Source organism: Scaptodrosophila lebanonensis, unplaced genomic scaffold (genome assembly GCF_003285725.1).
Source record: "Scaptodrosophila lebanonensis strain 11010-0011.00,11010-0021.00 unplaced genomic scaffold, SlebRS2 tig00000024-arrow-pilon, whole genome shotgun sequence".
NCBI classification, from domain to species: Eukaryota; Metazoa; Arthropoda; class Insecta; order Diptera; family Drosophilidae; genus Scaptodrosophila; species Scaptodrosophila lebanonensis.
The window spans coordinates 10,882,091-10,906,145 of NW_022060538.1; the positions used below are offsets into that span (position 1 = coordinate 10,882,091).

Sequence of the window (24,055 nt, forward strand, 5' to 3'; positions counted from 1 at the left end):
CAGATTTCCGTACGCCTCGTTAGTCAAGTGAACAAGGCAAGCAAACTCAGACGCAGACGTCTGCCTACCTTCCTCTCTCCCTCCCAACCACCCAACCAGCCAACCACCCATTCACCTAACCAGCCACACTGCAGTGGCGCCTGCTCCGGCTCCCGCTCCGGCTCCCGCTCCGGCTGCTGCTCCTGCGGTGGTGCATGTTTCTGTGGCGCAGCAGGCATCGCTCAGGTAAAAACTGTCAAGAGCAGCAAAGCCGCAAGGCCGCAAGGCCTCCACAGACCTGGCATTAGGAATTGAATCATCAAAAGTGCGTGGCATAACAATAAGCACACACTAAGCCGCGCATTACTTCTGTCTGCGCACTTGGCGAGTGGGTGTATGGGAGTGTGTGGGCTTGGGGGCGTGGGCGCAGGAGGAGGCGTCGCAAATAGCGTTTTCGCGCGAAACATAAAACCACTTGAATAAATAGAAATGTTACTTTCTGGCACGCATTTAAGTGCAAGAAATTGATCTTCTCTGAAAAGGGGGACAATTTTTTCAGCATTTCAGCAAAATTGAAATTGAAGGCAAATGGAATTTTAAGGCAAAGGGTATTTAAGACAATCAAACCATTTTACGTATATACAAGCCATTTATAACATACTTGTAAAGTTCCTTAAAAAATCTAGTTCTATTACAATTTCACAAAATCTTCATGAATGCACCCATTAACTTTTTCATATAAACTAACCCATTATCATATTATTTTTAAGTTAAGCTCAAGGCCACGTCACTATAGCCATAGCTTATCTGTAATTTAATAATTAATTTTAAGCTGTAAATAAATAAATAAATAAATAAATAAAAGAAAATCAATTTGTTGCAGAAGAAATTTTGTTAAGAGTGAGACTGATTAAAACTAAAATTTCTCATGTTTATTTTAGATGCTTTTTTTTTGCAATATACACAAAAGAAAACTGAAGGAAGGCCTGAATTTCTGGTTAACTCAATCGTATTATCAATTTTAGGCGCAGTATAAAGCAAACTTTATTTATTGTGCATATTTATTTATTTGTGAAAGCGGAATATAAGACACATATGTTCGAGTAAAATGGAAGTTATTTAAGTGTTGATTTTTATATTATTTATATTTTTTCTAAAAGTCAGCTAATTTAATCAAGCAGATATAATCTTCCCGTGAAGCGTTGCTCCAAAAATTATAAAGCTTTACAAAGGATTTGTATTTCTATTACATAAATAATTTGCGAATTCAACCGAGCCCGTGCTGCGCCATCAAGTGCGAGTGAAAGTTAAAACAGGATAATGAAAAGGCATCAAGAAACAATGCTATTGAATGCAAGCGAAGCCAACCTAGATACTTGAATGAAATTTGTTGAAATGCGTTAATCTGCCTGCAACATTACGTGTCAAGTTCATCTTGGTAGTCGATAATAATCAGTTAATAATCAGCTACCTCTGAGCAAATAACTGAACACCACGGCTGTGTCTTGAGACGGAGATCGCCGAACTGGCTGCTATGTCTTCCCCTCGCCAGGTCTGTGATTTTCCAAACTCTTGCACTGACAGCACTTCGCTCTAGGATTGACATAGTTTGTTGGACTTTTCACAAGTTAGGCTTATTAAAAAAAGATTTATACTTTTTTCTTAACTTTCTTGTTAAATTAATTTGTTTTGCTTGTTTGGTCTCTGCTTGCGAAGGTTGCACAATTCAAGCGTTAACTATCATGGAGAAAGTTGTGTAGTTTCTTTAAATGCAATTAAACAACTATATATAATTTTGTTTGAAAGCCAATTAAATAAGAACTTATTTATACAGATGTTTCTATATGGAAATAGCCATTCAACTACCTCAAAAGCATTAAAAATGCAACACAGCTTTGTTGGCATTTTATAAATGTGATAATAAGTTAAGGGTAAGGATATTCAAATGTTGTAATATAAATATAACATACAAATTAAGAATTAAATTGACGTAAGGTATTAGACGAAGTACTTGTAATCAGTAACAATAGTAGTTGTAGAATAGCTTAGTTTGCTATTATTATTATTGTTATTATTATTATTATTATTATTATTATTATTATTATTATTATTATTATTATTATTATTATTATTATTATTATTATTATTATTATTATTATTATTATTATTATTATTATTATTATTATTATTATTATTATTATTATTATTATTATTATTATTATTATTATTATTATTATTATTATTCTTATTATTATTATTTTTATTATTGCCAATTCCACTTACAATTGAAAATTGCAAATGCCAGCTTTTGAAATCTCCTGTTATTAGCAATGGTGATGTGATGTTATTAAAGGTACTTCTGAGGTTTTTTATTGCGAAGAGGCTTATTCGGTGGAATGAATGATGAGATTATTGTGAACTTTATTTGAGAATATATTTCTTACTGCTACTGTGTCGAAGGCCGAAGTGTTGATAATGATTTGTTGTTGTTCTATGGAGTCAATGTTTGTCAATGTGTATTTTTGGTAGAGTCTATAATTGATTGGGATGAGTATATTATGTGTAATATTTATGTGTAGTGTACAGGTGTGTTTCTTGTAAATAAATTATTTTAGAGTTTTGATTTTTTATGAGAATTTGCAACTCGTAATAATTATTTATGTAACCATTTAAATTCCATTGAAGGACTACAAGTATTAACATTTATCAGAAATGGTTTTTTGTTGTTTGAAGAAATGTTGTTTTATACAGACTTTGAAAAAAGAGAAATGAGATAAATTACAAGTTTTTATGTTTTGTTCATTTTCATCCTTAGATTCAAGAGGAAATTTAAGAAAGAGAATTTCGATTGTTACTGAAAGATCGAAGATTAAGGTCCTTGGTGAGTTGAGTGGATCCATGATTGTATCATAGATATCTGCGAAAGAGGTGGTTCTTCTTTCTATTGGGCTGTTGGTTTGTAGATTTTGTTGGGTGTCTTGGGTGTGGCTCGATAGTTTGATGATTTGGGTAGATGAGGTGGGTGTTGTGTGTGTCGGCTTCGAGCATATGGTGTAGGTTGATGGGTATAGCGGGAACTATATATTGAGGGCGCGGTTTCCTTGGCACAGGCTCCTACTACAGTTGTGTGTTGATCCATGGATGGGTTAGCGGCTGCTGTAGGGCCCTTGTAATTGGTAGATGAGCGCCGAAATTTCAGGCAGTTGCGGGGTCTAAGAGGAAGAGGTATGTATGGGCGAACTTTGATTCTTTCATATCCTATCATTATAGTTTCCGGAATTGTCAGGGATGCAAAAGTTAGTATGGTGACGCCGGTTTCTATGCGTATGAAGTTTTCTGTTTTGAATATTTTCCGCACTTCTACAATGTTTTGTGTTTTTAGCTCTTCCAAAATTATTGTTTCATCGATGCTGCGAAGTTCGTTCGAATAGATTACGCCTTTGGAGAAGTCTAGTGTTTTGTGCTCGCTAACAGCGACAGGGAAGTCGATGAAAGAAGTTAATTTCAATAGTTTTTCTGCCTGCATAGGGTTTTTTGTTTTGATTAACAGATTTCCTGCTTTTGTTTTCTTACAAGAGTCCACTTCTCCGTTGCATTGGTGGTCGATCACTTTTTTTATTACAAAGGGATTCACTGTTCCAAAAGTTTGGTTGTCGGTTCTAGTGATTGTGATGTATTTTTCGTTACTGTTGTTAATCAAAAGACTATTTAATTCTGGTGGATGAGACATTGTTTTTGGTTTTTGTAACTGTCCTGCTGTATTTTTGTTTTTGGGATTTTTTCAAATGTGTGCTGTGTGAGGAACAAACAGTTTGTTTGTGAAGAATTCTTTTTAGTTTTAACTGAGTCGCTCGCGGTTTGTAGTTACACGTCTTGACCAGTCGAAGCTAAGAGTGGTACTGAAACTGGTTTGTTTTGTTCAAAGCAAAGTTAGTTATTGAACTAAGTCCTTGTTCAATTATGTGCGGATGAGCGATTGTTGTGGACCGAACTAAGCGGTCCTTAAACCAATTAGTAAACGCGCACGGACTTTTCGTTGCCAATAGCAATGCAAGTTATCAGTTCGCTGTCTTCGGAAGCTTGTTGTATTGCTAATTAATTCCTTCATGACATTTTAATACCCTGCACTTGAGTGAAAACGGTATAAGTATTTAGTTTGTGCAAAGTGTGTAACAGGAAAGAGAACGCTAAGTATATATATACAAGGTGCTTTCCAAAGTAAACAGGACTCTTTTAATCGACTGATGCGTTAGAATCTGCTATCTTTATCGATTGTCCAGTGAGAATTTCATGACATTTCATCGATTGCAAGTGAAGTTATTGCGTTTTAAGTGTCAGTATGTTTGTGTTATCGGTGCGAAAATTAGCTTCGAACAAAGAGCCAACATTAAATTTTACTTTAAAATTGGTAAAATTTTTACCGAAAAGTTTCAATTGATGGAACAAGTTTGTGGCGATGATTGCCTATCCCGTAGCAGAGTGCACGAGTGGTTTCAACGTTTTCAAAGTGGTCGTGAGGACATAAATGACAATCAACATGTGGGCCAATCAAAATTCGTGATCACCGAAAATTCCATCGAAACTGTGCGTGAATTCATCAAAAATCAGCAGAAATCATCTTTGAAAGTATTCACCGTATTCACCTGATATGGCACCGTGCGTCTTCTACCTTTTCGGAAAAATGCATTTGCCCATGTATATGTATATATGTATATACTTGTATATATACACTCGTACATAATCAGACATGTCCGCTTTTTTTCTGGATAAACGAATTTAATCCAAATAGTACTGTTTATCTTTCCAAAGCATAAATCACACTTTTCACACGTAATATAAAATTCTATACTTTTGTTTTAAGTCGTTTCTAAATTAGCGAAATACTACGCCCACAAACTGCAGGAGGGTTTCTTCTTCTTATTGCTTCTGCCAGATTGTCTTGTCTAATGTAAAATTAACTTTAAAAAATTTCTACGCAGTATATTAACAATAATTCCACAAAAGTTGAATAAAATTAATTATTAATTAAGAGCATTCTGCCCAAAATCTAGTACATATTTGGGAGTTAATGTGGCATTGTGGTGGTTGATTGCGATTCACAATTTATTTGGCTATATAGGAAAACTTTCAAAACCCACGATTCCTAAGTTTCAAAAGTGGTGCCAATATAAAAGCGGTAGATAAAAGTTTTGCCAAACTTTTAACCGAAATTTCAACAACAAACTTGTGTTCAAATGTCAAGGATCTGCAGGCAGCGAGTTAACGAAGAATTGACTTTTCCTGACTTTATCGTCCTTGACAGCTCCTTAAATGGGTGGCTTTTACTCTGCATAGAACAGAAATTAATTAAGCCAAGCGCGAGAACAACTTGTTGCTTTCCCTATTGCGAGATAAAAAAAAACGAATAAAAGCAACAGTGAAATGAAAACGGTGGGAAAAGTTAAAGTAAAAGTGCCAACTGCTGTCAACTGCGCTGACGCTGACCAGGACAGTTGAGACAGTTTCCATAACATGGAGACACAACGGCATTATATACTCAGACAGTTCGGAAAGGTGGGAGTGGAGGCTGCAGGAGCTGGGAGGATGGCGCAACAATGCGACACAAAGCCGCGTGTATATTGTCTTGTAAATGAAAATGGCTTTTCGCGCACAATAAAATGATGGACAAAGGCAGTCGCCGAGCGCAGTGCGGCGTACCAGTTTCAGGGGCTCTACACAAACGCATCACTCATGTGCAACAGTCAGTTGGTCAAACATTTTTCCATTATTTTCCATTCTTTTTCATTTCATTCATTTTCAGAGTTTACCTAAATTGAAATGCGAAAAAGTTGTGGCAAAAGCAAAAATGCATTGTAGGTCAAGTGGAATTTGCATTTCAGGACATCAAAAGCTTTTATTTTTATTAAATTGTTGCCAACATTTTACTTAAGTCAAAAAAATACACAGAAACTACAATAGTCGTCACAAATTTCCAAAACATATACAAGTAATATTTCAAATACATAAAACTTTAATAACAACTCACAAATATTCATATTCATATTCAGAAACTAAGCTTATTTACTAGAAGGCATGGAAATTCAAAAACTACTCGCAACTCTCGCATATTAAACGGAATAGCCAAGGAAATTGAAAAATATAGCACATGTGGGCGGATTCTAAAAATGTGTTTCATTCGAGAAAGTAATAAGATCTATTTTCAAATTAATGTTGTTTTATATTTTTGTTTTTAGCTGGAACCGTTGCTCTCCTTCCCATAAATAAAATGTAATAATTTTTGCATTCAATCCCGCCTGCCAGTTCTGTGTTACGCCCAATTTATAGTAATCAGCTAACTGCAACGAGGCGTATAATTAATTTCGACGCAATTAATATTACTCATCCCTCGGCTGGTTGCGTAATTTGTGGCAAGGTGGGAAGACAGCGGAAAGAGAGACATGCTCGTACGTAGCCGAGCGACTGGTAAGAGGACATGAAACTAATGAGGTTGACATGTGACATAAGACAATGATATGTACACATACACACACACACACACAGCCACATTATTAACTAAATGAGTCTGCGGCATTCTACATTTTCGTGCAACGCTTTTTGCTTTTCACTTTTCACATCCCACTGTTTGCATTGCTTTCGCGAAGACCATCTCAAGAAGCGGTGGGCTTTTGTGCTATTCATCACTTTTCCATTGAAATTTGATTTTTTGTTGCCGAACAAACACACAAGCAGCACGCCAATACCTATAGTACGTATACGCACTGTTGTCACGCACACAGAAGGTCCTTTGTTTACTTCGTTGTCTACCCTACAGTTCAGTGGAACGGGGCCGAACCTACGGGACATTTTATTGGTAGCTTACTTATGTTAAGCATCACACATAATTTTATAAAATCTTTCAAAAGAATGAAATGAAATCTTGCCTCACAGAAATTTATTTTAAATATTTACCGCTCTGTGAAATCTAAAAACTGATTGATATTGGTAATCTACCGTTTGCTGGCTGAGCTTGTCAAACCTTTTAGATGACCGAAATATTGCTTTACTTGCTCCTAAGATCATTATTTAGCTTAGACCTAATTTACAAAACTAAAAGAAGTATGGTTTTAATTTTTGGCAATTGCGTATTCTAATTATTGCAAGAAATTTAAAAAGTCAATGAGCAAATCGATAAATGAGGAAATATACTTTAGTTAATACTATTTTCCATTCTTAATATCAGATTTTGGAGTTAAAATTTCAAATATTTCAAATGCATATTTCAAAAAAATTGCCCGAATAAACCTCCACAATTTCGATGCTATCGATGATGCCATACAGAAAGTTGGGCAAGTAGCAGTAGTTGGTTCTGGGAAGCTTAAAGAGCCCAACAATATTTGAAGTATTGCATTAAAATTTGAACTACATAACTAGAAATATTATTTAAAAAACTAAAACAAAGAAAACTAATTTAGAAATATTACAATACTACAATTGTAGTACTATAAGTATATAAGTCAACACATTTAAAAATATTTTCTAAATATTTCAATGTGTAAATTATAGTACTTTGAAAGAAATATATTAACTTGTTAAGAAACCTGGCCTTCCTTTTTATACCCTGTACCCGTAGGGTAAAAAGGGTATATTAGGTTTGTGCAAAGTATGTAACATGCAGAAGGAAGCATCTACGACCCTATAAAGTATATATATTCTGAATCAGCAAGAGGAGAGAAATCGATCTAAACATGTCCGTCTGTCCGTCTGTCTGTCCGTCTGTCTGTCCGTCTGTCTGTCCGTCTGTCTGTCCGTCTGTCTGTCTGTATGAACGCAAGGATCTCCGAAAGTATAAGAGCTAGAATAACCAAACTTGGTATACAGATTCTCCTGAGACCGAGAAAGGACGAGTTTGTTAATTTTTTCTGATCCGCCCCCCACTCCCCCCCTATTACTGATTTTCTATAACTCCCGTAATTCTTGGAATTTTGAACTAAAATTTGGTAGTCACATTAGGTTAGTAATTATATATCCGTATACCAAGTTTCATTATGAAAGAATGATCAGAAAGAAAGTTATAGCCATATAACCAGGCCCAATGCACACATACATACATATGTACAAGTACTCAAACACGCATAAGGCACGATTCTGATGTAAATGTAAATGTATCTATGCATGCATGAAATATTTTATATTTAATTTAGTTAATTAATTAAATTAATTTAGTTAATTAATTAAATTAAATTAATTAATTAATTTAATTTAATTAATTTAATTACTTTTTTGTGGGGTGGTACAGGGTATTTAAGAGTTGAGCCTGCTCGACTTTAGCATTCCTTTCTTGTTGTATTTTCAACCGTAGATATCATAAAATATAAGATGGTTAAATGATTTCTAACTGCATTTTTTGTCACAACCTACCACTAGGAACTACAGATTCTCGCACTGCAGGGTCTCTCCATTAGCGTATGTTGACATTTTGAGCGATGTTGGGGAAACTTAAATGCCAGACACATACGGGTATGTGGGAATTGTGGAAGCCTTAAGTGACAACGAACGTTATCTTTTTGTCTCGTAATTAACCAAATGGCATTTCATAAATTTCAATTGTAAAATATCAATTCTATATATCGTATATCAGTATATAACAATCTATAAAAACGTATACATACTAGTATGTTTCAATTATTGAACAGAATAGCTGCAGTCGCTTCGAAAGAGAGCTTGCAAATTGCATAATACAAATGAATTGCATTAATTAAAATGGCAATCGGTGTACATACTGTAACATAAAATAGAAAACAACTTGCATGCAAATGAAGGCAATTGCAATAATCCCTTGCAATTTCCTCCACTATGCAAATGAGGGGGAGAGGCAGAGTCTGGAGCAGGCAATTAGTGGCAGTCTGTAAAGGTAAAGTCTGCAAGGTAGTGTATACATACATAGTAGAGCATTTAGCTTATATCGCCCCGATTCTATGTTTGCCAATAAGCCGCATCAGCAGCTACTAAGTCGTATGCAAATTGGCATTGGCATTGGAAAAACTTTGTCTATGAAAAATTGGAAACTAATCTGCATGAGAATGGCCACGGCAGCTCCCTCTCCTCCCCTCCTCCACCACTAAGCCCTACTCTTCAATGCTCAACACTACGCATGCGATGAGATGCGTTGAGATGCCATGAATGCAAAGGTGAAGCCGCCACTAATATTAACGCAATTCCATTCAATTTGCTGTGAAGGGCACCCGCCAGGACGCGAAGGACGGGAAGGGCGGTGGCACGTGCTAATTGCTAGCTGAAGCAATGAATGCGTAACTGTGTGTGTGTTTCTGTATTTGTTTGTGGCATCTTGTAATTTGCTTTGCATGTTTTGTGACAAAACAAACGAGCTGTGCTCTGTGCTTCACAAGAATGGGTCGAACCATAACTAAAAGCTATCTTGAATGCTTTAGCGCAGTCTTTGTAAAATGTGTAATCGAAATTAATGTTGTTACTCAGAAAAAGAAAGACTCTATTATTTATCATATCGTATAAGCGAATTTTGCCCAGATTGTGAAGATGGTAACTATACTTGTATATCCAGGCAGCACACATTCTAGGCAGTTGAAGAAATATATATATACATATATAGAAATATATACATTTTTGGCAATATTTCTAAACTTCTATACTTCATATTAATTTCTAGGAAAACAGTTTTAATATATCAGAAGCCAAAAAATGATAATCAACCAAAATAAACAAAATATGTGATTGAACTTAAAATTGAATTACATTTTGTAGGCTTTCGGTGATTTAATACCCTCGGCGCGGCTTGGCAACTTCATGTACTCTACATAGACCTACAAATATAATATTGCGTTATTTGAAGGCATTTGTATTTTAACAAAGATTTATCTTTTAAGTTATAAAATTTGTAACGGTCTTTTTATGATCACAATGCTCACAAAACAGCTGATGTTTATATCTATTCAGAGAATAATATTCATCTGTTGGGGTAGGAGAAGATCCCGAATGTTTTGGAGTGCTTGTGGTTGAATATTTCAACATTTTATTATGATTGAAGGTGTTTGAGCTAACAACGGTTGAGAATTTTTAAAATCACTTACAATATATACTATATATATATATATATATACATATATATATAAAAAAGTTACAATCGCTATATACTTTTCTTTTCAACAATAGCTGATTCTTTTCTATATTTGTAAATAAATATGGGTATCTTAAAAAAGATTAGATTTCGAACAAAAGGAAATCAGCAATCAGTTGGTCAGTTGGTAATACTTAACAGAGATGATATGTAAAAATTATGCAATTTATAAAATCAAAAAGAGACTATGTCTTCTTTATCTTCTCACTATCTGCCCTCTCGCTGGCGTGTCTGTCATTTATTTCATAAAATTGAATCAATATTTAATGTGCAGCATTTTAAAAGTATGCTTCTTTCATTTTCTTTTTCTTACAAAAAAGAGAGCTGGAATTGGAAATGCGCATCATTCCGTCAGCGAGGAGGTCGACCCGACCACCCAGCCAAGGATAACTCTCGTTTCGAAAACACTGAGCTTAACGCACTGTCAAAACCTAAGCCCGGCACTCAGACACTTTGGCAACCAGACAATCAGCCCTTGAAGCTGCTAAGCCAAAGCCTTGGCACACACCCTAAGCCCAATCGAATCCAATACCAATCCGTACCAATACCCGCACCCCTACCCTTAGGCGGGGGGTTCCCACAAATTTCGCCAAAAGCATTTAGCTGCGCCATTTTTCATCAGCCCCGTGCATAATTCAATAGATTTTGCAACATGATTTAATCGACAGCTTTAAAAAATACCAACCTCCTTCTGCAGGTACATACGAGTACATATAGAAAACATTTTCTCTGCCAATAAATTTTATTATTTCAGGGTAGAGTGCCGAGCTGAGCGATGAGCATGCATGTGCCTGAATGGGTGTGTCTAACTGGTTGTGGGTGGTGGAAGAGTGGGGGGTGGGGTCGAGTGTGTGTGGTGTGGAAAGTGATGTTATTGAAATTTACTGAGCTTGAAAATTTTATAACTGAAGTGCCAAATGAATACCGTCCTTGCTGTTGTTGTTGTTATTCTTGCTGATGCTGTAGTAGTTGTTGTTGTTGTTGTTATGCCTCTGCTGATAGCTAAATGCCATTAAGCTGTCTGAGGCTTTTACTCTTACAGCCAAATTTGAAGAAAGGACCTCGTCCTGCCATTTGGCAAATGCTCTGCTTAGATTGTATTACGCTCATTAATTTTAGGGGACAAAAGTGAAGAGGTGAGTGTGTCTTCCAAATAAAAGCCCTTATGACTACACTGAACGAAATTCAAGCACAATGAAGCTTGTGTTGTGAAAACAAATAGTCCAAGAAACTCAATCCTACAACTCTCAGAATAGTGACTGAAGAAGTTTAGTCTTCAGGAGACAGTGAAGTTTCTGTTGAGATGGCGATAAGGGATTAGACTTCACATATAATGTCTGGTCATTCCTATTACTTATTAGAACAAGGTCTTTGTATTCGTTTTCTGTTTCATTCACAATAAATCATAAAAAAGTAAAACTTGGATTCTAAATATTTTACCTTAATTTTAAAAATAGCAAAAGTAGTGGCGAAGTAAGAAAATAAGTTTTACAATAGAAATAAATGCTGAAGCTAAAGTAGTTTGAAATAATATTAAAAATAATACACTTTACAAACAAATAAATTAATTTATACTAAAACAGCACATAGAAATAAACTATCAAATTTCTCAAAGGATCTAAGAATTCATCTACTTATAATGTTTTAAAACAACAGTAAGTACTTTTTAGAATATAGAAATAGTATATATACATATAACAAACAATATAAATTCAATTTCAAGAATAAAACAATAAATTACTGAACATATTTACAGACAATGTAAGGCAATTACACTGTTAAAAATAAGCATCAACAAACAAACGCTAAGATTTAAGTTTTCACAAAATTGTTCGAATAAGAGATTTTATATTTATTTAATAACGATAAGTCAATAGGGCCGTAAAGGGAAAATAAAATATATTCTGAGTTCAGAACATTCAGAATCTCCCAGTTCCATCCGCCAATAATCGATCATGATTTTTATTAAAATTATAGTAATGCCATCAACCAACAAAGTTTAGTTGAAAATTACATCATAAGTTTCCCGCGATTGAGGTTAAATATAAAAAATATACAAAAGAAACTTTTTCCCAATTGGGGGTCAAATTTTAAAAAGTTACTTGCAAACTTTTGACATCAAAAAAAGTGAAGGGCTAGGCCACCTTCCTGTTAAATTAACAAGTGATTCCGACCATCATCTTTATATGTACGGCTACAGAGAATAATTTATTGTAATGTACTTAAATTTTTTTTCAGTGTAGGTGTGAAATAATTGCGAGGCCTAGAGAAAATACACTCACACATGAGAATATAGGCGCCAACAATGGCCGAAAAAGCTCTGAGTAAAGTTACGAGTTAATTAAAGGGCTTAACGGTCTTGGCCATAGAAGACGAAAAAAATAAATAATACGTACCATATACAAGCATCAGGGCAAAAGGTGGCTGCATGATTCATGGCCACAAGTTGCCGAGCGAGTGACGTGCGAATCGCTATTAAATGGCCACTTAATTACGGCCACTCGACCTGTCTCTTTGCCGGAGGCTTTCGAGATGCATTTTAGCGGAGAAACGCGTGCTCTGGCCCCCGCTCCGGCCTCTGGGCGCATTTCGTCGCCAATTCTGCCAATCTACTTGTACGATGGAAGCCGTGACTCTGACTCTGACTGAGACGCCTAGAGCTGGGCGTAATTGAAACTAATTCTCAAAGCCAGCAACCAGCTAAACGAGCGTCTAAATCGACCAATGGAATGAAATGAAATGAAATGAGTGGATGAATGGCAAACAGACTAGTTGGCTGCTTGACAGACTGCCTGACTTACTGACTAACTGACTGCTTGTTTGACTGACTGACTTAGTGCCCGATGTCTTGTATTTGATTTCATTTTGTGTGCTCTGTCGTCAATCACCTTGAAACGTGGCGTGCGAAAAAGTTATTGTGCACACTTTTTCAAGTCTCATTCGATTATATTCTAATTCAATTCTGTGCAAACTTTGCTTGCTCGATGATTTTATTTTAGATTTTGTTGTGGATGCTGTGGAGGCAAACGCGAACCATGGACCAACACACACTGTTCACCATTAGTTCATCACCATTGCACATAACTTACTCGATTAAATTTTAATAAACTTACCGAGGAGTTCTCATCGCAATTGAGCAGACCGTAAAAGTCCTCTTCGGGACTGCGTCTATAATTGATTATGGCATCCACGGCGCTCATTTTCGTTCAATTTCAGTTCCACAACAAATACCAATGCGCTGTATAATTTATTAAATAAATTAGATTAAAACTTTATCTCTCACACACCTCTGCACATCATTCGCACGCAAATGTCAAAGCGCACATTAAAGTGCACAAAAAGTTGACAATCGACATGGAAAAAGTCAGTGATTTATTGAGAAAATGTTGCTCATTAATACTTGTTTAAAATAAGAGAATTGGCGCAACAAAATAAATCATAGTTATGTGGAGAAAATATTAATTATATGCACTTTTTATTGAAATTATCTGAAAGCTGTCATTTTAATTTTATTTAATATTTTAAATAAATAATTCTTCATAATGTTCTAATTAATCTTAGTAGCATAGTTAGAATAATAAGTTTTGTTTTTAATTGAAATATGTTTTACTCAGCAATCTAGTATTTATTAATCAATCAATCTATTTATTGCTATGAAAGCGCATTTTATGTTTATAATAGAAACTCTTATATTACTTTGTTTTATTTTACTTTTATTTATATACTTCACTTTTATTTATTCTTGCATTAAGGTTGATTTTTTTCAAAACCAAAATAAAAAATACAATTTAGGAAAATGGGAAATAAAATGTGTTTTGTATTTATATTGATTTTCTTAAATAAAATAGTTAATAAATATAGTATAAAAGTCATATTGAAACAAAAAGTCTGAACCTATATTGTAATTTATTTTGCTCTGCTTAAAATAAATTAAATTGTGAAGCAATATTTAATGAAAATTTTGTATAAATAAAATTATTTAAAGTAAAAAAGTAGAATTTTGTTTATTTTGCAGTTTCTATTGCTTTTATTTTGTAATTATGTAAAATGTATTGTTTTGTTAAAAATATATGATTGCTTTGGAATTATTAAAAATTAATTATGTTTTTTAAAAAATATATCATTGCTTTGTAATTATTTAAAATTTATTGTTTTATTGCTTTATAGTTATAGGAAATAAATATGTTTTTTTATTTAATATACTTTAATGATTTAGTTTCAATTTAAATAATATACTTTTTTGCTTTTAATATGTGTTTTTATTTGTATTAATTCTTTAATGTTTTCATTTAATATATTTCCACAAACAAATCAACCTTCAGCGTTAAATATTAAAATTATAATTAGAGCCGAATAAGCAATAATAACAAATAATAATGCGGAGCGAATGAGCGGCGAGCTGTTTCATTTGTTTTGGTTGTGATTTGGAATTGTTGTTGTTATTAGTGTTTTTGTTTTTAGTTTGCTCTGCGCGACACTTTCACAAAAACCTGCTGCTTGAGTCACTTAACACATTGTTGTTGTACTTTTGCAAACAATAACTTCGGTTGCCACTCTCCAAATCAAAACATGCAATCGTGAGCCAAGAGTGCACCTCAGTTACAACTGTTACTTGTACACTGCATGTAAGTGCGTGCATGTGTGTGCGTGTGTATGTACAAGTATATTTGTGTATGTATGCAGTTGTAGCTGTGTTGTTGTGTGTTCGTTTGGCTTGTTATTGTGGAGATGATGATAGTATTACATTTTGGGGCCGGGCGAGCGCAATCGTTGTAGCTGGCAGCACGTCAAATTTCAAACTGCCACTGGTTGTTCAATGCTCGGCTTTAGTTGTTTGGGCCGACTTGGCTTAGTCACTGGAAGGCGAGAGGCACAGCAGTGAGCTTGCGCTCCCAAAAAGCCACGCATCCACCAACATACACAGAGAACTTTCGAGCACCTTTGACATCGATAGAGAGAGAGAGAGAGAGAGCGAGAGAGCGCGCACAAACGAACCACAAGCCCCATTCACATTTATATTCGGTTTGGCTGATAAGCGCGCATTTCGATTTTCAAAAATATTATTTCTTGCGGTTGCCGCTACGCATCACATGATTATTGTTTCATTCTAAGCTGAAACGGGTTTATGGGTCTGACTCAGCTGAAGTAGCATTAAAAAAAATGAAGCGAAATTTCCCATAACGTCAAATATCTTATAGCTCTGCTCTCTTGAATTGCCGGCACTGTTCGAGCAACCGACTGTTGCATTTCTGGCGGCAGCTTTCAAGTTTTACAATTTCCAGTTGAGCTTTTTACACTTATTTTCATGCATGCTGTGCTTTTGCTGTGCCATAATTAAGCTTTGTTGTAAGCGCGTTTGCCATAAATGTGAATGTTATGGCAGCACACTTACACCAATATACGTATAACCGCATAGCAACACACTTGTTGCGTTGTCAAGATGCGGTTTAATGCATAATTTGGCAAATTTAATTAAACTTCTTCCTACTTTCCAAGTCTTCAAATTGTTGAAAACTCATTCCCAACCAAATGGTGCACCTGCACAAAAGAATAATTTAAATTAGGCCACAAAATTCGATTCCCAAATTACAAGAATCACTGAAGTGTAATGCAAAAGTTTGCGGCAGCATCTAAGAACTGTTGCATATTTCCAGACTAACAGGAAAACTGCTTTAAGCTCTGTTCGAACGTATGTATTTTTGTAAATAAGATACAATTGTGTAAGGTACCAAAACATAGCAAAAGTGAGTGAAATATTATGGTAAGCGTTATTTTATTTGCTTTTAAAGAAATTATTAATGAGCGCCATTAACAAAAAATTTAATGAAACTTCTTATAACTGCTTAGTTAATACTTAGTTACGAACTAACCTAAAGTAAATGAAAAAATTCATATAAATATGTAACAAACAATTCTTTCTTTGCTGAGCTAATTCGATTAAAAGTTAACAAGGGGGCTTAAACTATTCTTGAAGACAAATTAAGTTAATTATGATTATATCAATAATTTGTTAATTCATTAACATGAAATTAAAGATATTTTCTATATGACATTAAATAAATCTCCAACTGACTTAATTTGCAATTTACAATTAAATTAAAATTTTAAACATGTACATATTTTCCTTAAAAATGTATAACATTTATAATATGTCGGATTCGTTATTAGATATTTGTGTCATTTTTATAGGCTTTTTATTCCTATAGCTTTATTTTAGTTTAAGTTCTCTATTGTATTGATTTTTTGTTTTCTTTTTCTTTTACATCGGCTGCATTGTTTGTCGATGAAATAAATAAAAAAATAAATAAATAACATTTTACTTGTGGTCTTTGAAAAGTCAATCACACTTGACTATATAATTCTTATAAATTTTTATTGAAATAGCATATATTTCATGACATTTTCGACAGATTCTTTACCTGTCCGCCCGCAGCTTAAGACTAAATACAACTTTTTTTTACTAAAATAATAAAATAAATAAAATGAATAATTAAAATGTTCAACGTCAAACAAAAAATTGTTTAACTAAATTAAATTAAGTTGAATTAAATTAGAATTGACTATAATCGACTTTCGTAATAAATTAAAAGTAATCTTGTACTTGTAACGCTAGGATAATTTAATAAAATAAATAAAATACAGATCAAAAATGGGAAATCTTTTCATTGGTTCGAAATAAAATTTAGCGAGTATAAGGAAATTAAATGGAAAGTTTTTCTACAATGGTGCTATTGTATTTAAAACCCCAAGGAAAGTATTGAGAAAAGAAAATAACAAATTACTTCAATTCTAGCAGACAGAATATGAAGTATCTCTTCCCAATAAGGGATCACATATGCCAGGGCAAAAAGATTGTACATAGTGTCATCTTAGAATTATGCAGTGCCCATCAAAGAAGAGCCTACTGTGAAATGCTTACTTTTAATAATTCGAATGGATGTTTATTAAAAACAATTAAATTAAAGTCGTTTCCCTAATAATTGATACGATGAGAAATACAGCTGCGATGTGTCGTTCAAACAACGCCTAATAGAAACAGCTACTCGTACCTATTGACCTGTGGCCTGACCGGCGGCCATTGCTACGTGCAACCGAAAATGATTTCCGCATATTAATCATCATCATGGATGGTGGCAGCAGCAACAACAACAACGACAAGAACCACGATGTGAGTGGCATCAAGCAAACATATGGACAGCTGGCAACTCAACTGTACAGCGAGGAAGAGGACAGGAATAGCCAAACTTGTCGAAAGGCACGAGCTGAAAGGCAAACAACAAGCACTACCAGCAGGCAAGTGATGTGCGAGGCTTAGTGCGCTGTGTGTATTTGTCTATGTGTGTGTGTGTGTGTGTGACGTCAACAAATTGAGTTGCCCAACAGGCATGCACGTCCTTAGTCCTTGGCATTAAAACGAGCCAAAACGAAACGAAACCTTTTAATTAGACAAAAGGGCTGGGAAACTATTTATTTCCATTTGCAATACCGGCTTGGCCAAAAGCAGCTGCCGAAGTCTGATAAAAACTTGGCCAAGTAGTAATTGCAGGCAATGCTCCATTTCGCATGTCCTTTCAGTTTCTAAGTGTATGTGTGTGTTTGTGTTTGTATTTCCATCTGCTGCTAACTGCATTTCGCTCAATTGAAAGCAAAATCGCAAGTCAAATAAAACGGATAGACTGCTGAGACGAACGGTTGCCTCTTAATGCATTTTCCACATCGGCTCTGGGCCAACAACTATCTAGATACAAATGCTTCGCAATGCTGCAATTTCAACTAAATTTCCCCAGTGGCGGCACATTGTCCGATTTTTGTGAATCTTTCCATTTAAGATTAGAGCTGGAATACCATTCTTTAGGTATTGAACTCTCTGAAGAAGAAGTATTCTTTTATATTTTTGTCCAATTTTTATGTCTGATTTGTTTTTCAATTACGTATAATAAATAACTATATTTTAGTTATTGTGCATTGGAATGAACACAATCAAGACTTTCCTTTTTCACTTTTAAACCGACCATTCATTACACTACTATTTGTTCAAAATTATTGCTGACTTTAGTTTCAATTTAAATAAATAAGTGCTGCTTGGCCTTCGTTTCCTCTTCAATTTCGTGCTGGGCTGCGACTATTTTTGGGGCCAGAGACTCTTTGTCCAATATTCGCAACGGCTCTTTGTACTTGAGGACAGCCACATCGATATTGTCGCCACTCAGATGGGCGGCCGACATCAATAGGCGTAGAGCCCACTGGATGGCCGAGGGCTCATCGGTCATGAGGGCTGGCGACGCTTGCTGCAAAATGTCGCCGGCAATCTGGGAACCACGTCCGATGGCACAGGCCGCATACTCGAAGTAATTGCCCGAGGGATCGGTTTGATAAATACGCGACTCTCCGTCCTCATCGAAGCCACAGATCAGGCATGAGAGGCTCAGCGGAGCCGGCTCCACGCACTGCACATATGTTTGCTTCAGCTCGGCAATATATCTACAAGATTAGGAGCAAGAGTTATGGAGAATATTTTGAAGGGGGCATCTTTTCAACCGACCGTGAAATGGAGAGCGTGCTTACAGGACACTCGCCCTTTTGTTTCTGGCTCAGACACTCGGCCTGGGCGCGACTGATGATCACCTTGGCATCCTCTATGAGGCCCGAAAAAGTGATTGCAATGTTGTCGTCCAGCATTGAAATTTTCTGTGGCATTCTATTCTGCAAATGCGACTCCGTTTTCTTCTCCACACCAATCACAATGCAGTGCCTCGCACATAAAGCCACCTATTTATATTATTCGCTGCACAGTTGAACAAAAAACCGTATAGTTTAAGGCTGTACTTACTGCTAGGGGAGCCATCCGGGACATCTCCTCAGCATACTCCACCTGCAAGACAGGATCGTTTTCAGCGAAAAAAATCACATCATCTTCGCAATGTTCCTCCATTGTCGATAGAGACATAGCGGATTATTCAATATATATTGAGAATATTCTTTTCTAATAAACAAATAATTTTTTCTAGTTTTGTAAATTCTATAAAAATGTTTCAGGTAATGAACTGGAACAAGATGAATGGAAAAGCAAAGAGTGTTTTATTTATAATGTTAATAAATTGTATATACTTAAAAGAAATGTTTAGTTTTTATTCATTAATGCCCTGACTTACAAAGACTTGAAATTTGAGCATCTCAGAAATTAAACCCACAAGTGGGGGAAATATTGCATATATTTAAAGAAACTGTTTACATTGAATTCACGATATGGTGAAGAAAGTTTCGCAAATTTTCCTTTAGGCGTTTTGAAAAATATAACCCAAAAGTGGGGGAAAATAAGTAACTTCCACGCATCTCAAGGCATGAGTGTAATTATAAATCTTGTAGGTTTAACACTTTTGTACTGGACCACAAACATTACTTGTATATCGTTGTGCTTATCGCTGCTATCGGGAATCTCTCACTTAGGTTGGGATTAATGCTTAAGTCTAGTTGGCTGATTGTTTTCTCTTTCTAGACAGCTCCCATCTGGTCTAGAAGTGACGAAACTAGTACGCACTGTCGTGGTTCCATGCTCGCCACTCAGGCTATTAGTCTTCACACATTTCGAACTCAGTTAATGGCCGACGACGTCAATGCGATAAATTTTCCATAAGCCACAAAAAAATAAAAATGAAATAAAGAAAAAAGAATAATACCGAAAGGCTTTCTGTTCTGTGTCGAGTAAATTGGCAAGCCAAGGCAAAGTTGCCGCAAAACTTTGCATTTCCCAGAATTGTCTTTCCCATATGCATATACTATATACATATAAACATATATACAATACATATATATGCTCGTACATCAGTATGTGTGAATCTTGAACGCATTAAGGCACTCGCTGGCATTTGTCTCATGGGTGTGGGTTTCTTTTTACTTTATTCCTAGGTCAGCGCAAGTCAACGACACTTTCTGGCTGTCAGGCCAACGGCAACGCATTCGTTTATACAGCAGCAGCAGCAGCAACAACAAATAAAATAAATAAATAAAAGTACTTCGTGTGCTTTGTGCAATTTACAACTGTGTAACTGTGAAACATAAATACTATACATATGTATATGCATAGTCACGGGACGCTGCACAGTGGTCTAGAATTTCTTTTCCAGACAGCACGCTCGGACTTAATACTAATAAAATATTATAAGGATTATTTAAGTTATTTTTTATTATAAAGCCTGCCAATTTTGTTAGGGTATTTGATAACCAAATTGAAAGTGAATCGGTTAAAAAATGTATGATTTTTCACACAAAGGAATTTGGCAGGTAGGAAAAGAAGTTGACAGCCATATGGAGCTGTTATTTTCGAAATACCTTACTGGGAAAGTGGCAGCTTCCTAGCTCTTACCCAGTGCTGTCATTTTGGCTTTTTTCCTGCTAGATCTGGCTTTTTTTTGAATGCCAGTACGGGAAAAATTCGATAATAGCGGGTTGCAGGAATTCTAGCTTAAAAAAAATTATTTAGCCTTTTTCTAGCTTTACATTATTTTCCACCATATATTTTTTCATTATCTTTGTTAACACTTTAAGTGTGTATCATGAATATAAGCAGTGGTAAACGACTTTCGATAATAAAAAACTATCAAAATCACCGCCAGGATCGAGCATACGCCTTTTTTCTTCTTTGCTGCGTTAAAATATGTCTAATGTTTAAAAACAAAGTGTTCGCGAAGTGGAGCGGGTCTTCAGCCAGGTGAACTTAGTTAAATGCAAATTAAGAAATTGGATGAATTTAAATACGCTTAACTCCACTTTGAGCGTAAATTATGTTTTTTGTAAGCTAAATAAACTGAAAAACTGAACTGAAACTGAATAACTGTAGAATTTTTAGCTTTTTTTAATGTGAATTTTCTATTATTATTTTTTTACAATAATTATTATTATAAATTATGAATTAAGAATATATAATTAATATGAAAACATAAAAACAGATATTTCCTTAAATTTAACCAAGAAAATAGAGTTTTTAAAGCCGGCTTGTTTTTTAGCTTATTTTGCCTTGGATTTAGCTTTTTTAGCTTTTTTTTTGACAATCTAGCTGTTTTTGCTCAAAAAATTATGACAGCACTGCTCTTACCGCTTGGGCTGTGCTGTGAAAGCCTGCCAGTCAAATAAAAATTGTTTTATATATAGATGTATATGTTTGGCAGAGCCATTATAAGCCATTCATCATTAGCAAGGCAAATAGACTTTATTAAACATTTATTTTTAAGAATTTCTTATATTTTATGTTGAAATTATAACGAATTATTATTTTATATACTTATTGTAATTTGTACCACTAGCCCATATTTGTTGATTTAATAAAATAAAATAAAACGAATATTCACATTCAACTATCGACTGTCAAAATGTACTCATGATAAGTATATGAGACCAACTTTTTTGCCATATTTTTCTACACTTAAAATAGAAAGTTTAACTTTTGTTGCCGCACCACTGTGCGGACAGCTAAAGACGTCTCTATTGAAGGAGTTCCAAGGAGGATTTAATAATTGATTTAATAAAATAAAATAAATCGAATATTTATATTCAACTACTGACTTTTTAACCCTCTTTGTCTACATTTAAAATCGACTACAATTATAACATTCGCTGTCGCACCACTGTGCGGACAGCTAAACGGGTCTCCATGAAAGTACTTCAATGAAAGATTTAATAATTGATTTAATAAAATAAATCGAATATTTATATTCAACTACTGACTTTTTACCTTTGACCTTTTAACCCTCTTTTTCTACACTTAAAATCTACTACAATTTAACATTCACTGTCGCACCACTGTGCGAACAGCTAAAGGGGTCTCCATGAAAGGAGTTCCATGGAGGAGGAAGCAAAAACCGCGTTGATTTTGCGTGTGGCTGTCAACACTATGTTTTATTATCCACTGCGCTCCTCGTTTTCGCTCTGGCTGCCCTATAATTTATTTATGCATCCATGTATGCTTGTATGTATGTATGCATGTATGTATGTATGTACTATATATTTATATTATTAAAGACTTTCCATGACGTTGTGAACAGTGTCTTGTTGGTGTTGGCGTCAACGCCAGTTGTTGACAAAGAAATGACTTATTAATCATATTTGAGCGTTGATATTGCGATGCCTTCCGAGATAAACAATCGAACAGCTGTTGTGGGCGTTCGATATTATAGCCATGGCTTATACATATAGGAATGTTGGGCTGAGTGTATTAAGTCAAGCAACCAATTTAATATTCATTTTCGGCATGTCAATTACATGTTGTAGCCAATATTGATGATCCTGTTTGTCGTTTGGCTGAGCTACGTATTTAAATTGGCTGGATAAATAGATAAATAAATTGTTGCTCTTTTGCTCAATTTAAATAATAATAAATTTAACAGCAAATATTTTAGGTAAGACTGTAAAGCTAAGCTTTAAAGATATCAGAAAAATCGGAAATGAAAAAATCCATTGACTTGATGGGCCTCAGCATTCTTCGAAGAACTAAAATCTGTCTTTTTATAATTGTTTTAATTATAAAATAGTTTTAAAATAATAATCATATATATATTTCCCTAAATAATTTTTAAACTTTTTTCTGAGTTCTGTACTAATTCAATAGAGCGATTAGCAATTGCGAAGTTTATTAAACAGAGTACAAATTTGTTTGGCAAATTGAAAACAGTTTTTTCCAATGCACTTTAAAGTCTAAACAGTTGTAATCAGAATCAATAGCTTTATTATCTGACGACTACTTTTATTTATACAAGTAGGGCTATTTCCAATGATGTCTCACGGTTAGAGGCTATTTGGTTCAATGAGATGCTGAATACTTTCCGGCCCTACCTTAGGGACATACAGGGTACTGACAGATCTGAACTTGTTATCCATCATAGCTTATGTTATACATTTGCTTATGATACATATTTGCTTATGTTATATATTTGCTTGCAAACGAAGTCGTACACCGTAGTTCTAATCCCTTTTGAGGGAACGTGCCACATAAAATAGAGAAAGAGTTCATCAATCTGCTTTGCACGGAGACTTCTGAGAGACGAACACAGTTAAGTGAATTTCCTTTATTATATGTTTTAAAAGTAGTTTTTGTATTAAAAACTTGCTTGTTTCTGAACCGAATTATATACTGTTGCAGCCATAGCTATATCCATTATTTTACATCGCTCGTAATACAAATTAAAAGAAGTGATATGACAAAGCCATAAACATACTTAGCAGTTCTAAGATTTCTCTAAGTTCAGTTTTCTCTCTGGCATGTAAAATCGGTTATTTTCCACATAAGAAAATTTGAAAATTAAAGCTGCATTATCTTCGATTTTTTGCTCCTTCGAGTAAATGGAATCTTTCAAACCCTGAACGATGATTGATAACATTTTTGTTTCCCAAAATGTTTTTGTTGGGGGTTCAGAAAGAGAAGGGAAACAATCCTACTCTATATACATTTATTCGTACATATACTATAGTTCGCGACCATGATCTTCCTTCAGTTCTGTTGTAATAAACAACTAATTAGCTCGACAAAAACTTAATATTGTTAATCAACCGGTTATAACATCTAAGGACTTTTATTAAGATTTTTAACATTTATACGAAATTAAATAAAACAGTGCAGCATTTCAAATAGATATTGAAATGAAACTATAATATAAATAATTAACTCTTATAAATGTGTAATTTATGGCTTGCATGGATATTAATAGGCGCGAGTGTGTGTGTGTGTTTGTGAATCTCATATTTGATTTTCTCTGACTTTATTTGGACTGTTTGCTTTGGACGGTGCCGGCCATAAAGAATAATGAAGAAATGTTGTCGAAAATTAATTTTAGAACATTTTGTCTTGCATTTGTATTTGACGCTTTGTTTACACACACAAATACACTAACAACAACAACAACAACAACGACAACAACGACGACAATAATAAAGAAAAACTGACAAGGCGCACTT

At 34.7% G+C, this 24,055-nt stretch overlaps 2 protein-coding genes across 5 annotated transcripts in view; both read right to left on the minus strand.

Annotated features, from left to right (window-relative positions):
• The window catches only part of LOC115621764 (J domain-containing protein), a 27,907-nt gene extending 13,002 nt beyond the window's left edge, over positions 1 to 14,905 (minus strand). For both annotated transcript variants that reach the window (XM_030515498.1, XM_030515497.1), the window contains exons 1-2: positions 14,856 to 14,905; positions 13,225 to 13,349 (exon numbers count right to left, since the gene is read on the minus strand). In XM_030515498.1, coding sequence (XP_030371358.1) covers positions 13,225 to 13,311 — 87 coding nt within the window. In that variant the 5' untranslated portion in view covers positions 13,312 to 13,349; positions 14,856 to 14,905. The remainder of the gene's footprint in view (positions 1 to 13,224; positions 13,350 to 14,855) is intronic.
• Positions 14,906 to 18,026: 3,121 nt separating this feature from the next.
• On the minus strand, positions 18,027 to 19,101 carry LOC115621561 (proteasome subunit alpha type-7-1B-like). 3 transcript variants are annotated; one of them, XM_030515238.1, is made up of 3 exons: positions 18,942 to 19,101; positions 18,654 to 18,880; positions 18,027 to 18,592 (listed from the first exon to the last, which is right to left on the minus strand). In XM_030515238.1, the coding sequence occupies exons 1-3, from the start codon at positions 19,056 to 19,058 to the stop codon at positions 18,175 to 18,177; spliced, it is 762 nt and encodes a 253-aa protein (XP_030371098.1). In that variant the 5' UTR covers positions 19,059 to 19,101; the 3' UTR covers positions 18,027 to 18,174. The 3 variants fall into 3 exon arrangements, with proteins under 3 accessions (XP_030371098.1, XP_030371099.1, XP_030371100.1); XM_030515240.1 differs by having other exon boundaries at positions 18,500 to 18,592; positions 18,677 to 18,880; XM_030515239.1 differs by lacking the exon at positions 18,942 to 19,101 and having other exon boundaries at positions 18,737 to 18,874.
• Between the last annotated feature and the right edge of the window lie 4,954 nt (positions 19,102 to 24,055).